Raw genomic sequence first — 12,046 nt, 5'->3', positions numbered from 1 at the left:
CCTCTGCTCCAGCTTCTCAGCACACTTGGAATAAAATTCAAAGTCCTAACTTTGGCTTTCAGAGCCCGACATAGTCTGGCCCTGGCCTACTTCTTTGGCTTCATTCCCTATCATCCTCCCCTTTGCTCACCAAGCTCCAGCCATACTGACCTGAATTTAATTACATAACACTTGTTATATACTGAATGTGTCTCTAACCATTCATATATGGACGCCCTAACCCTCAATGTGACTATATTTGAAGATAGGGCCTCTGAAGAGGTGATAAAGGTTAAAAATACAATAGGGCCAGTCCCCTTATAAGAGGAAGATTTATCTCTCTTTCTCTCCCTCCCTCCCTCCTTCCCTCCCTCCCCATGTACACCCTGAGAAGAAGCCATGTAAGGACACAGCCAGAAGGTGGCCATCTACAGGCCAGAAAGAGAGTCCTCACCAGGAACCGAATCAGCCAGCAACATGATCTTGGACTTTCCAGCATCCAGAACTGTGAGAAATAGATTTCTGTTGTTTAAGCCACACAGTCTGTGGTATTTTGTGATGGCAGCCTGAGCCAGCTAATATACTACCAAGCTCATTAAGGCTTCAGGGCCTTTGCTCATTCTTCAGCCTAGAATGCTCTTCCTTGATCTTTGACTTTTGGTTCCTTCTTGTCTTCAAGTATCAGCTTAAATTTCATCTTTCCAGAGAGGATAACGCCAACTGCTCAACCTAAAGAAGCCACCCAATTACCCTCTATTTTAATTTTCTATAGAGCATTTACCACGATGATCTACTTTCAACTAACAATTCTCTGAACGGTATCTTAAATCCCAGGCCAGTTTTTCCTTATTACTTATCAATTCTGGGGATGCAATATTTTACATTACCTTCAGAAAAACAATATGAAGCAGGTAACTTAGCTACAAAAATAATCCTATAATATATAATGCATTTGAATAAACATATAAATATATATTTGGGTAAACTATATATAAATGTTACAATTACACATTTTACTTAGTACCACTATAATAGTGCTTAGAAACTAGCCTGCATTTTACGAATCTCCTTAGGCACAGAGAAGAGCAAAAACTATTTTCTAAATTCCCACATGTTATCCTGAATGATACCTTTAAATTCTTGGGTTCTGTTACATAATTCCCCATTTCATTAGTTTAAAGTAGATGTTCCCTTAAAATTACATGAAGATTTTATTGTTAGTGGTGATTCTTTTTCCTGTTCAGAGAACAGTGATAATCTATATATTTCCTGTGTGTAGACATATATCAAAGACACTAATGTTAATGTTCTTTCACACTCAAAATATATAATCTAGCTTATAAGCCCTGTTGCTTATATTAGTTTATAATTTGTTTTTTCGTGAATTAGTTTAAATAAAACTTTTCAGCATCTTGTCCTGGTAAAGGGGACTGGATTATCAATGCTTCTAACTTTGAACTATACAGTTTATATTACTGTAATCATGATTTTAAATCACTCTCTAGACAAAAACAAGCTAGGTAGGTATTTTCTGAGAGAAAAATATCTTCTGTTCATCCGGGCTCCTTAAGTCATTTACGACTTACCTTCTGTAGGCCTTCATGAATGAGGTGACCTATGTCATCTATACTCCTTCCTAACCGTTTAGATAGATATGTGAAGATTGGATCTTCTTTAGGTAGTAGAGGTGCAGAAAGATTAACTCTCTCTTGTACACCCTGAAGAGAAGAAAAAATTGAAAAAAACAGAAAAAGGAGATTATAAGACATTAGAAATCACAAGTAATTTGGTATCTTATGGCATTTAATTTGAAGGAATTTTAAGAAATCGGAGATGTTTGTTAAATTATAAAGCTGTTTGGAAGGAGAGAAGAAAAAGAGTATGTATAAGCAAGAGATTAAAGAAAAAAATGAAAACAAACAAAACCCCCCAAATTTCTCTACTTACTCGCAAGTGCTGAAAAGCATGTATACTATATGGAAGTTCTAGAATTTTAGTACAATCAGGCTGCTCAGGGTCTGGAGGGACAGGAGATTCTGTGTCTATATAATCTTCAGGGCTAAAATCAAGAGGCAAGAAGTAATGAATGAATGAAAAGCAAAGATATGTCCAATTTTTCCCTAATTAAATCATATTCTCAAAGCATCTCACTTTACAACCAATATTAGTCAACATGCATACTTTTTTCATAGAGCTGTTGTTAGAGCAAAATATTTTGAGAGTTCAACTTAAAGGAGATATATCAAGAGTTAGGGAGGGCCCGGGGTTCGACCCGTGGTCAGGGAACAAGATCCCACATGCATGCCGCAACTAAAAGATCCTGCACGCTGCAACAAAGATCCCGCGTGCCACAACTAAGACCCAGAGCAGCCAAATAAATTAAAAAAAAAAAATGGTTAGGGAGAAAATAGGTAAGTCACAAACCGTTAAGACTGTGGACTCTGGACTTCCCCGGTGGTGCAGTGGTTAAGAATCTGCCTGCCAGTGCAGGGGACATGGGTTCGAGCCCTGGTCTGGGAAGATCCCACATGCCGCAGAGCAACTAAGCCTGTGCACCACAACTACTGAGCCTGTGCTCTAGAGCCCGCAAGCCACAACTACTGAAGCCCGCACGCCTAGAGCCTGTGCTCCACAACAAGAAGCCCGCGCACCGCCAGGAAGAGTAGCCCCCGCTCGCCGCAACTAGAGAAAGCCCACGCGCAGCAACGAAGACCCAACGCAGCCAAAAACAAACAAACAAATTAATTAATTAATTAAAAAAAAAGACTGTGGACTTTTCAAAAGCTAATATAACACTGCTCAACTCTTTCTAGAAATGTTAAACCAGTTTACACTTCTATATAGTCTTTCTACATTTTTACCAGTTATTGATTTTTAAACATTTTTTTTCAATTTGAGAGGTGAAAAATATGTCTTAGTATGCACTTATTTGATCATTACTGAGAAATATTTTTTCCACATGTTTATTGGCTATTTGCATTTTTTTTTACCATAAATTGTTCAATTTTCTACTGTGGTATTAAACATTTTTAATTGATTTGTAAGAATTCTATACATAGTATCCATTTTGAACTTTCAAATTTCAATAAAGTCATCAGTGATTGAAGCTTTTTCTCATTAGAGAAATAACTTCTAATTGATTCAAGAAAGGTCTGTTCAGGAAGACGTACTTTATTTTTGGAAAGAGAATTTCTTTACCTGATATCTTTGCTCTCCAAAGTTATGTATGTGCCATCATACAGATCTAGGTCCCCTAAGGGTACCTTGGCTTTGATGCAGTCTGGATCCTCTTTATTATGTCTCTGTTCCAGTCCTGTATCTCTGTCCTCATTCTCTTCTATATGAATTTTTTGAGCAACTAATTGCTTCTGTTGAGAAGAAAATAAGAACACAAATGGATTTTTCTAATATTTCAACCTAGATACCATGTAAGAGAAAGGAGAATTTAATGTGTTGAACAAGTCAGAGAATTCAAAATATGCCCTGGGTTACCTTAGTTGACATAAATAAGCTTCTCAAAACAGGTGTCCATATACAGAGAGTTAACAGAACATGACATTTATAATACTGGCACATGAGTGCCTTATGATATGATCTCTGACTATCTATAAAGCTACATCTATCAACTTAACTGGCACAGAATAGCTCAGCAATTAGAAGTACCTTGAATTGTCCAAACATGTCATATTTCAGTCCTTCAAGACATCTAGTGCATTGATAGTACTACCTGGAGTGACGAGTGTTCCAGGAGAATTCCTGCCACTGAAATTTTTTTTCTAAACATACAGAGGAATTACGTAACAGCCATGTTTCCACCACCCTATCTACCTTAACATTTGGCCATACTCCAGATTTTTCTAAAAGAAAAAAAAAATAGTTGAAGCCCCTCTTAACTGCCTTTGAGATCCCTCTCTCCCTTCCAAAAGTTACCACTATCCTGGGAATGCCCTCGTGGTCCAGTGGTTAGGACTCGGCGCTTTCATTGCCATGGCCTGGGTTCAATCTCTGGTGGGGAACTAAGATCCCACAAGCTGCACGGCGCGGCCAAGAGAATAAATAAATAAATAATTAATTAAAAGAACAAAAGTTACCACTATCCTGAATGTTGTATGCATCATTTTCATGTATATTTTTATAAAATATTACTATATTGCCCTTATTCTCTTAAAATATTACTTTATATATATATATATATCTATAGCTATATCTCCAAAATCAACATACAGCATTGCTTTGCAAATTTTAAAATTTTATATAAATACTATCATACTGTATGTATCATTCGACAACTTTTTTTTTAACTTAATATTATATTTTTGAGATTTATCTACATTGGTCGGTATAGCTCTAAATTCTTCATTCTAATGGATGTATAAAAATGTATTTATTTTCCTGTAAACCATTAGGTTGCTTCTTTTTAAATATTTCTTGCTATTAAATGTGCTATGGTATTCTTATAAAACTGTCATTGTGTAAGAGTTCCAGTAGGGGGAAAAATAGTTCCAGTAGGGGGCTGTATGGGATACATTTTCAGTTTATTTAGTCACCGTCAATCTGCTCTTCAAACTGGTTATAAAAACTAGAATTCTACCAACAGATTAGGATAATATCCATCTCCCCATAAACTTACCAACATTTGGTTTTGTCCTACTTCTTTTTTAAATTAAAAAAATTTTTTTATACAGCAGGTTATTAGTCATCAATTTTATACACATCAGTGTATACATGTCAATCCGAATCGCCCAATTCATCACACCACCACTCCCACCGCCACGTTCCCCCTTGGTGTCCATATGTTTGTTCTCTACGTCTGTGTCTCTATTTCTGCCCTGCAAACCGGTTCATCTGTACCATTTTTCTAGGTTTCACATATATGCGTTAATATACGATATTTGTTTTTCTCTTTCTGACTTACTTCACTCTGTATGACAGTCTTTAAACCCATCCACGTCTCAACAAATGACTCAATTTCGTTCCTTCTTATGGCTGAGTAATATTCCACTGTATATATGTACCACAACTTCTTTATCCATTCATCTGTCGATGGGCATTTAGGTTGCTTCCATGACCTGGCTAGTGTAAATAGTGCTGCAAGGAACACTGGGGTGCATGTGTCTTTTTTTTTTTTTTAATATTTTACTTTTTTTTTAAAAGTTTTATTTATTTATTTATTTATGGCTGTGTTGGGTCTTCGTTTCTGTGCTAGGGCTTTCTCCAGTTGTGGCAAGTGGGGGCCACTCTTCATCACGGTGTGCGGGGCTCTCATTATCGCGGCCTCTCTTGTTGCGGAGCACAGGCTCCAGACGCACAGGCTCAGTAATTGTGGCTCACGGGCCTAGTTGCTCCGCGGTATGTGGGATCTTCCCAGACCAGGGCTCGAACCCGTGTCCCCTGCATTGGCAGGCAGATTCTCAACCACTGCGCCACCAGGGAAGCCCGCATATGTCTTTCTGAATTATGGTTTTCTCTGGGTATATGCCCAGTAGTGCGATTGCTGGATCATATGGTAATTCTATTTTTAGTTTTTTAAAGAACCTCCATACTGTTCTCCATAGTGGCTGTATCAATTTACATTCCCACCAACAGTGCAAGAGGGTTCTCTTTTCTCCACACCCTCTCCAGCATTTGTTGTTTGTAGATTTTCTGATGATGCCCATTCTAACTGGTGTGAGGTGATACCTCCTTGTAGTTTTGACTTGCATTTCTCTAATGATTAGTGATGTTGAGCAGCTTTTCATGTGCTTCTTGGCCATCTGTATGTCTTCTTTGGAGAAATGTCTTTCTAGATCTTCTGCGCATTTTTGGATTGGGTTGTTTGTTTTTTTAATATTGAGCTGCATCAGCTGTTTATATATTTTGGAGATTAATCCTTTGTCCGTTGATTCGTTTGCAAATATTTTCTCCCATTCTGAGGGTTGTCTTTCGTCTTGTTTATGGTTTCCTTTCCTGTGCAAAGGCTTTGAAGTTTTATTAGGTCCCATTTGTTTATTTTTCTTTTTATTTCCAGTACTCTAGGAGGTGGATCAAAAAAGATCTTGCTGTGATTTATGTCAAAGAGTTTTCTTCCTATGTTTTCCTCTAAGAGTTTTATAGTGTCCGGTCTTACACTTAGGTCTCTAATCCATTTTGAGTTTATTTTTGTGTATGGTGTTAGGGAGTGTTCTAATTTCATTCTTTTACATGTAGCTGTCCAGTTTTCCCAAAACCACTTATTGAAGAGACTGTCTTTTCTTCATTGTATGCCTTTGCCTCCTTTGTCATAGATTAGTTGACCACAGGTGCGTGGGTTTATCTCTGGGCTTTCTATCTTGTTCCATCAATCTATGCTTCTGTTTTTGTGCCAGTACCATATTGTCTTGATTACTGTAGCTTTGTAGTATAGTCTGAAGTCAGGGAGTCTAATTCCTCCAGCTCCGTTTTTTTCCCTCAAGACTGCTTTGGCTATTCGGGGTCTTTTGTGTCTCCATACAAATTGTAAGATTGTTTGTTCTAGTTCCATAAAAAATGCCATTGGTAATTTGATAGGGATTGCATTGTATGTGTAGATTGCTTTGGGTAGTATAGTCATTTTCACAATATTGATTCTTCCAATCCAAGAACATGGTATATCTCTCCATCTGTTAGTATCATCTTTAATTTCTTTCATCAGTGTCTTATACTTTTCTGCATACAGGTCTTTTGTCTCCCTAGGTAGGTTTATTCCTAGGTATTTTATTCTTTTTGTTGCAATGGTAAATGGGAGTGTTTCCTTAATTTCTCTTTCAGATTTTTCATCATTCGTGTATAGGAATGCAAGAGATTTCTGTGCATTAATTATGTATCCTGCAACTTTACCAAATTCATTGATTAGCTCTAGTAGTTCTCTGATGGCACTTTTAGGATTCTCTATGTATAGTATCATGTCATCTGCAAACTGTGACAGTTTTACTTCTTCTTTTCCAATTTGTATTCCTTTTACTTCTTTTTCTTCTCTGATTGCCGTGGCTAGGACTTCCAAGACTATGTTGAATAACAGTGGTGAGAGTGGACATCCTTGTCTTGTTCCTGATCTTAGAGGAAATGCTTTCAGTTTTTCACCATTGAGAATGATGTTTGCTGTGGGTTTGTCATATATGGCCTTTATTATGTTGAGGTAGGTTCCCTCTGTGCCCAGCTTCTGGAGAGTTTTTTATCATAAATGGGTGCTGAATTTTGTCAAAGCTTTTTCTGCATCTATTGAGATGATCATATGGTTTTTATTCTTCAATTTGTTAATATGGTATATCACATTGATCGATTTGCATATATTGAAGAATCCTTGCATCCCTGGGATAAATCCCACTTGATCATGGTGTATGATCCCTTTAATGTGCTGCTGGATTCTGTTTGCTAGTATTTTGTTGAGGATTTTTGCATCTATATTCATCAGTGATATTGGTCTATAATTTTCTTTTTTTGTAGTATCTTTGTCTGGTTTTGGTATCAGGGTGATGGTGGCCTCAGAGAATGAGTTTGAGAGTGTTCCTTCCTCTGCAATTTTTTGGAAGACTTTTAGAAGGATGGGTGTTAGCTCTTCTCTAAATTTTTGATAGAATTCACCTGTGAAGCCATCTGGTCCTGGATTTTTGTTTGATGGAAGATTTTTAATCACAGTTTCAATTTCATTACTTGTGATTGGTCTGTTCATATTTTCTATTCCTTTCTGGTTCAGTCTTGGAAGGTTATACCTTTCTAGGAATTTGTCCATTTCTTCCAGGTTGTCCATTTTATTGGCATAGAGTTGCTTTAGTAGTCTCTTAGGATGCTTTGTATTTCTGTGGTGTCTGTTGTAACTTCTTTTTCATTTCTAATTTTATTGATTTGAGTCTTCTCTCTCTTTTTCTTGATGAGTCTGGCTAATGGTTTATGAATTTTGTTTATCTTCTACAAGAACCAGCTTTTAGTTTTATTGATCTTTACTACTGTTTTTTTTGTTTCTATTTCCTTTATTTCTGCTCTGATCTTTATGATTTCTTTCCTTCTGCTAACTTTGGGTTTTGTTTGTTCTTCTTTCTCTAGTTCCTTTAGGTGTAAGGTTAGATTGTTTACTTGAGATTTTTCTTGTTTCTTGAGGTAGGCTTGTATAGCTATAAACTTCCCTCTTAGAACTGCTTTTGCTGCATCCCATAGGTTTTGGATCGTCGTGTTTTCATTGTCATTTGTCTCTAGGTATTTTTTGATTTCCTCTTTGATTTCTTCAGTGATCTCTTGGTTATTTAGTAACGTATTGCTTAGCCGCCATGTGTTTGTCTATTTTACGTTTTTTTCGTGTAATTCATTTCTAATCTCATAGCGTTGTGGTCAGAAAAGATGCTTGATATGATTTCAATTTTCTTAAATTTACTGAGGCTTGATTTGTGACCCAAGATGTGATCTATCCTGGAGAATGTTCCGTGCATACTTGAGAAGTGTAATCTGCTGTTTTTGAATGGAATGTCCTATAAATATTAATTAAATCTATCTGGTCAATTGTGTCATTTAAAGCTTCTGTTTCCTTATTTATTCTCATTTTGGATGATCTGTCCATTGGTGTAAGTGAGGTGTTAAAGTCCCCCACTGTTATTGTGTTACTGTTGATTTCCTCTTTTATAGCTGTTAGCAGCTGCCTTATGTATTGAGGTGCTCCTATGTTGGGTGCACATATATTTATAATTGTTATATCTTCTTCTTGCATTGATCCATTGATCATTATGCAGTGTCCTTCCTTGTCTCTTGTAACATTCTTTATTTTAAAGTCTGTTTTATCTGATATGAGTATTGCTACTCCAACTTTCTTTTGATTTCCATTTGCATGGAATATCGTTTTCTATCCTCTCACTTTCAGTCTGTATGTGTCCCTAGGTCTGACGTGGGTCTCTTGTAGACAGCATATATATGGGTCTTGTTTTCGTATCCATTCAGCGAGCCTGTGTCTTTTGGTTGGAGCATTTAATCCAGTCACGTTTAAGGTAATTATTGATATGTATGTTCCTTTGACCATTTTCTTAATTGTTTCGGGTTTGTTTTTGCAGGTCCTTTTCTTCTCTTGTGTTTCCCACTTAGAGAAGTTCCTTTAGCATTTGCTGTAGATCTGGTTTGGTGGTGCTGAATTCTCTTAGTTTTTGCTTGTCTGTAAAGCTTTTGATTTCTCCATCGAATCTGAATGAGATCCTTGCTGGGTAGAGTAATCTTGGTTGTAGTTTCTTCCCTTTCATCACTTTAAGTATATCGTGGCACTCCCTTCTGGCTTGTAGGCTTTCTGCTGAGAAATCAGCTGTTAACCTTATGGGAGTTCCCTTGTATGTTATTTGTCGTTTTTCCCTTGCTGCTTTCAATAATTTTTCTTTGTCTTTAATTTTTCCCAATTTGATTACTATGTGTCTCGGTGTGTTTCTCCTTGGGTTTATCCTGTATGGGACTCACTGTGCTTCCTGCACTTGGGTGGCTATTTCCTTTCCCATGTTAGGGAAGTTTTCAACTGTAATCTCTTCAAATATTTTCTCTGGTCCTTTCTCTCTCTCTTCTCCTTCTGGGACCCCTATAATGCGAATGTTGTTGCGTTTAATGTTGTCCCAGGGGCTCCCCTGGTGGCGCAGTGGTTGAGAGTCTGCCTGCCAATGCAGGGGATACGGGTTCGAGCCCTGGTCTGGGAAGATCCCACATGCCACGGAGCAACTGGGCCCGTGAGCCACAATTACTGAGCCTGCGCATCTGGAGCCTGTGCTCTACAACGAGAGGCCACGATGGTGAGAGGCCCGCGCACCGCAATGAAGAGTGGCCCCCACTTGCCACAGCTAGAGAAAGCCCTCGCACAGAAACAAAGACCCAACACAGCCATAAATAAATAAATAAATAAATTTAATACTTGCTACTCTAACTAGCTCCTCTGACATCTCTCTGTATTCACTATAAAAAAAAAAAAAATGTTGTCCCAGAGGTCTCTTAGGCTGTCTTCATTTCTTTTCATTCTTTTTTCTTTATTCTGTTCCGCAGCAGTGAATTCCACCATTTTGTCTTCCACGTCACTTATCCGTTCTTCTGCCTGAGTTATTCTGCTATTGATTCCTTCTCATGTAGTTTTCATTTCAGTTATTGTATTTTTCATCTCTGTTTGTGTGTTCTTTAATTCTTCTACGTCTTTGTTAAACGTTTCTTGCATCTTCTCGATTTTTGCCTCCATTCTTTTTCGAGGTCCTGGGTCATCTTCATTATCATTATTCTGAATTCTTTTTCTGGAAGGTTGCCTATCTCCACTTCATTTAGTTGTTTTTCTGGGGTTTTATCTTGTCCTTTATCTGGTACATAGCCCTCTGCGTTTTCATCTTGTCTATCTTTCTGTGAATGTGGTTTTTGTTCCACAGGCTGCAGGACTGTAGTTCTTCTTGGTCTGCTGTCTGCCCTCTGTGTCCTACTTTTTAATTTATGTCAATCTCATGGGTATGAAATGTTATCTCGTTATAACTATTGGGGTAGACTGTATTACTATTAACAAATTTGTGCCCCTCCTTACAAAAGAATTCTACATCACCGTTCTGCTGGACTCAGATGTGACCGATATGACTTCCTCTGGCCAATGTAACATGAGAAGCATCATCTGAGCCTTCTAGAGGGAAGCATTTTTAGAGCCAGTGTGTGCTTCACCATGTTCTTTCTTTTCCCTCAGGTACTGAGAATGGCAATATCCAGGCTGTTGTAGGTATATTTCTCATATGTACTATACAGCTAAACTAAATAAGAAATCCAATCTGATTGTCTCAGTTTTAATCAGTTTGTTTAATCTGTTTATATTTATTGTGATTGCTGATCTTATGGATTTATTTCAACCATATTATTTTGGGTTTTCTGTTTATCTTACTTTTTCTTTGCTGCTTTTTTCTCATTTCCTGCCTGATACACTTTTGATACACTTTCTACATTCCCTCCCCTCCTCCTGTATCTTCTCTTTGTTTGTAGTTTTGAAAACTATAGAGTGCATTTCTATTATTTTGGTTACTGTCCTTACTCTTTTTTTGGTTAAGTTTTTCATCAGTAAATATTTCAGTATGATTCTGAAAGATTCTCTTCTTAAAAAAATAATACCACAACACCATTATCACACGCAAAAAATAGTAATTCCTTAATATTAAATATCCAGTCTGTGTTCATTCTCAACTGTTTCTTCCCTCTTTATTTTAAAATACAATTTGTTGGGCTTCCCTGGTGGCGCAGTGGTTGAGAATCTGCCTGCTAATGCAGGGGACACGGGTTCGAGCCCTGGTCTGGGAAGGTCCCACATGCCACGGAGTGGCTGGGCCCGTGAGCCACAACTACTGAGCCTGCGCGTCTGGAGCCTGTGCCCCGCAACGGGAGGGGCCGCGATAGTGAAAGGCCCGCGCACCGCGATGAAGAGCGGTCCCCGCACCGCGATGAAGAGTGGCCCCCGCTTGCCGCAACTGGAGAAAGCCCTCGCACGAACCGAAGACCCAACACAGCCAAAAATAAATAAATAAATAAATAAATAAATAAATAAATAAATAAAAATAAAAAATAAATAAATAAATAAAATACAATTTGTTTGAGTCAAAATTCAGTAAGGTCCACACACACTGCAATTGGTTAATTTGTCTCTTAAGTCTCCTTTAATCTTCCGGTTAACCCTCTCTTTCCTTTTTTTTAATCCTTGTAATTTATTTGAAAAGAAATTGGGTCACTTATCCTGTAGAGTTTATTACTCTACAAGATTTTACTGACTGCATCCCACAGGTTTAACATGTTCCTCTGTCCTCTGTATTTCCTGAATACTGACAGCAGGATCCAGGGGTTCTTAACTTTTTCATGTCATGGACTTCTTTGGCAGTCTGATGAAGCCTAAAGACCCTTTCTTAGAATAATCTTTTAAATACACAGAATATATAAAATGACAAAAGAAACCAATTATAGTGAAAAGCAAATTATATTGTGGTTTGATTAGATTTATATTTCTTTTGGCAAGACTTCTGAAAGGCGGCAATATTCTTAAATTTTTAATATGTATACCTACACCTTTTCCAACAGGATTTTAATTTATTCAGTTATTTTTGCCTCCTGAACA

At 37.5% G+C, this 12,046-nt stretch overlaps 1 protein-coding gene across 2 annotated transcripts in view; it reads right to left on the bottom strand.

Moving 5' to 3' along the window:
• The window catches only part of TTC17 (tetratricopeptide repeat domain 17), a 147,668-nt gene that overhangs the window by 111,727 nt on the left and 23,895 nt on the right, over nt 1-12,046 (bottom strand). For both annotated transcript variants that reach the window (XM_036859291.1, XM_036859292.1), the window contains exons 3-5: nt 3,178-3,347; nt 1,927-2,038; nt 1,566-1,697 (exon numbers count right to left, since the gene is read on the bottom strand). In XM_036859291.1, coding sequence (XP_036715186.1) covers nt 1,566-1,697; nt 1,927-2,038; nt 3,178-3,347 — 414 coding nt within the window. The remainder of the gene's footprint in view (nt 1-1,565; nt 1,698-1,926; nt 2,039-3,177; nt 3,348-12,046) is intronic.

This window comes from Balaenoptera musculus, chromosome 8 (assembly GCF_009873245.2).
Source record: "Balaenoptera musculus isolate JJ_BM4_2016_0621 chromosome 8, mBalMus1.pri.v3, whole genome shotgun sequence".
NCBI lineage: Eukaryota > Metazoa > Chordata > Mammalia > Artiodactyla > Balaenopteridae > Balaenoptera > Balaenoptera musculus.
Note: the sequence above shows the minus strand (reverse complement) of the source record. Positions and strands in the feature narration are given on the sequence as shown.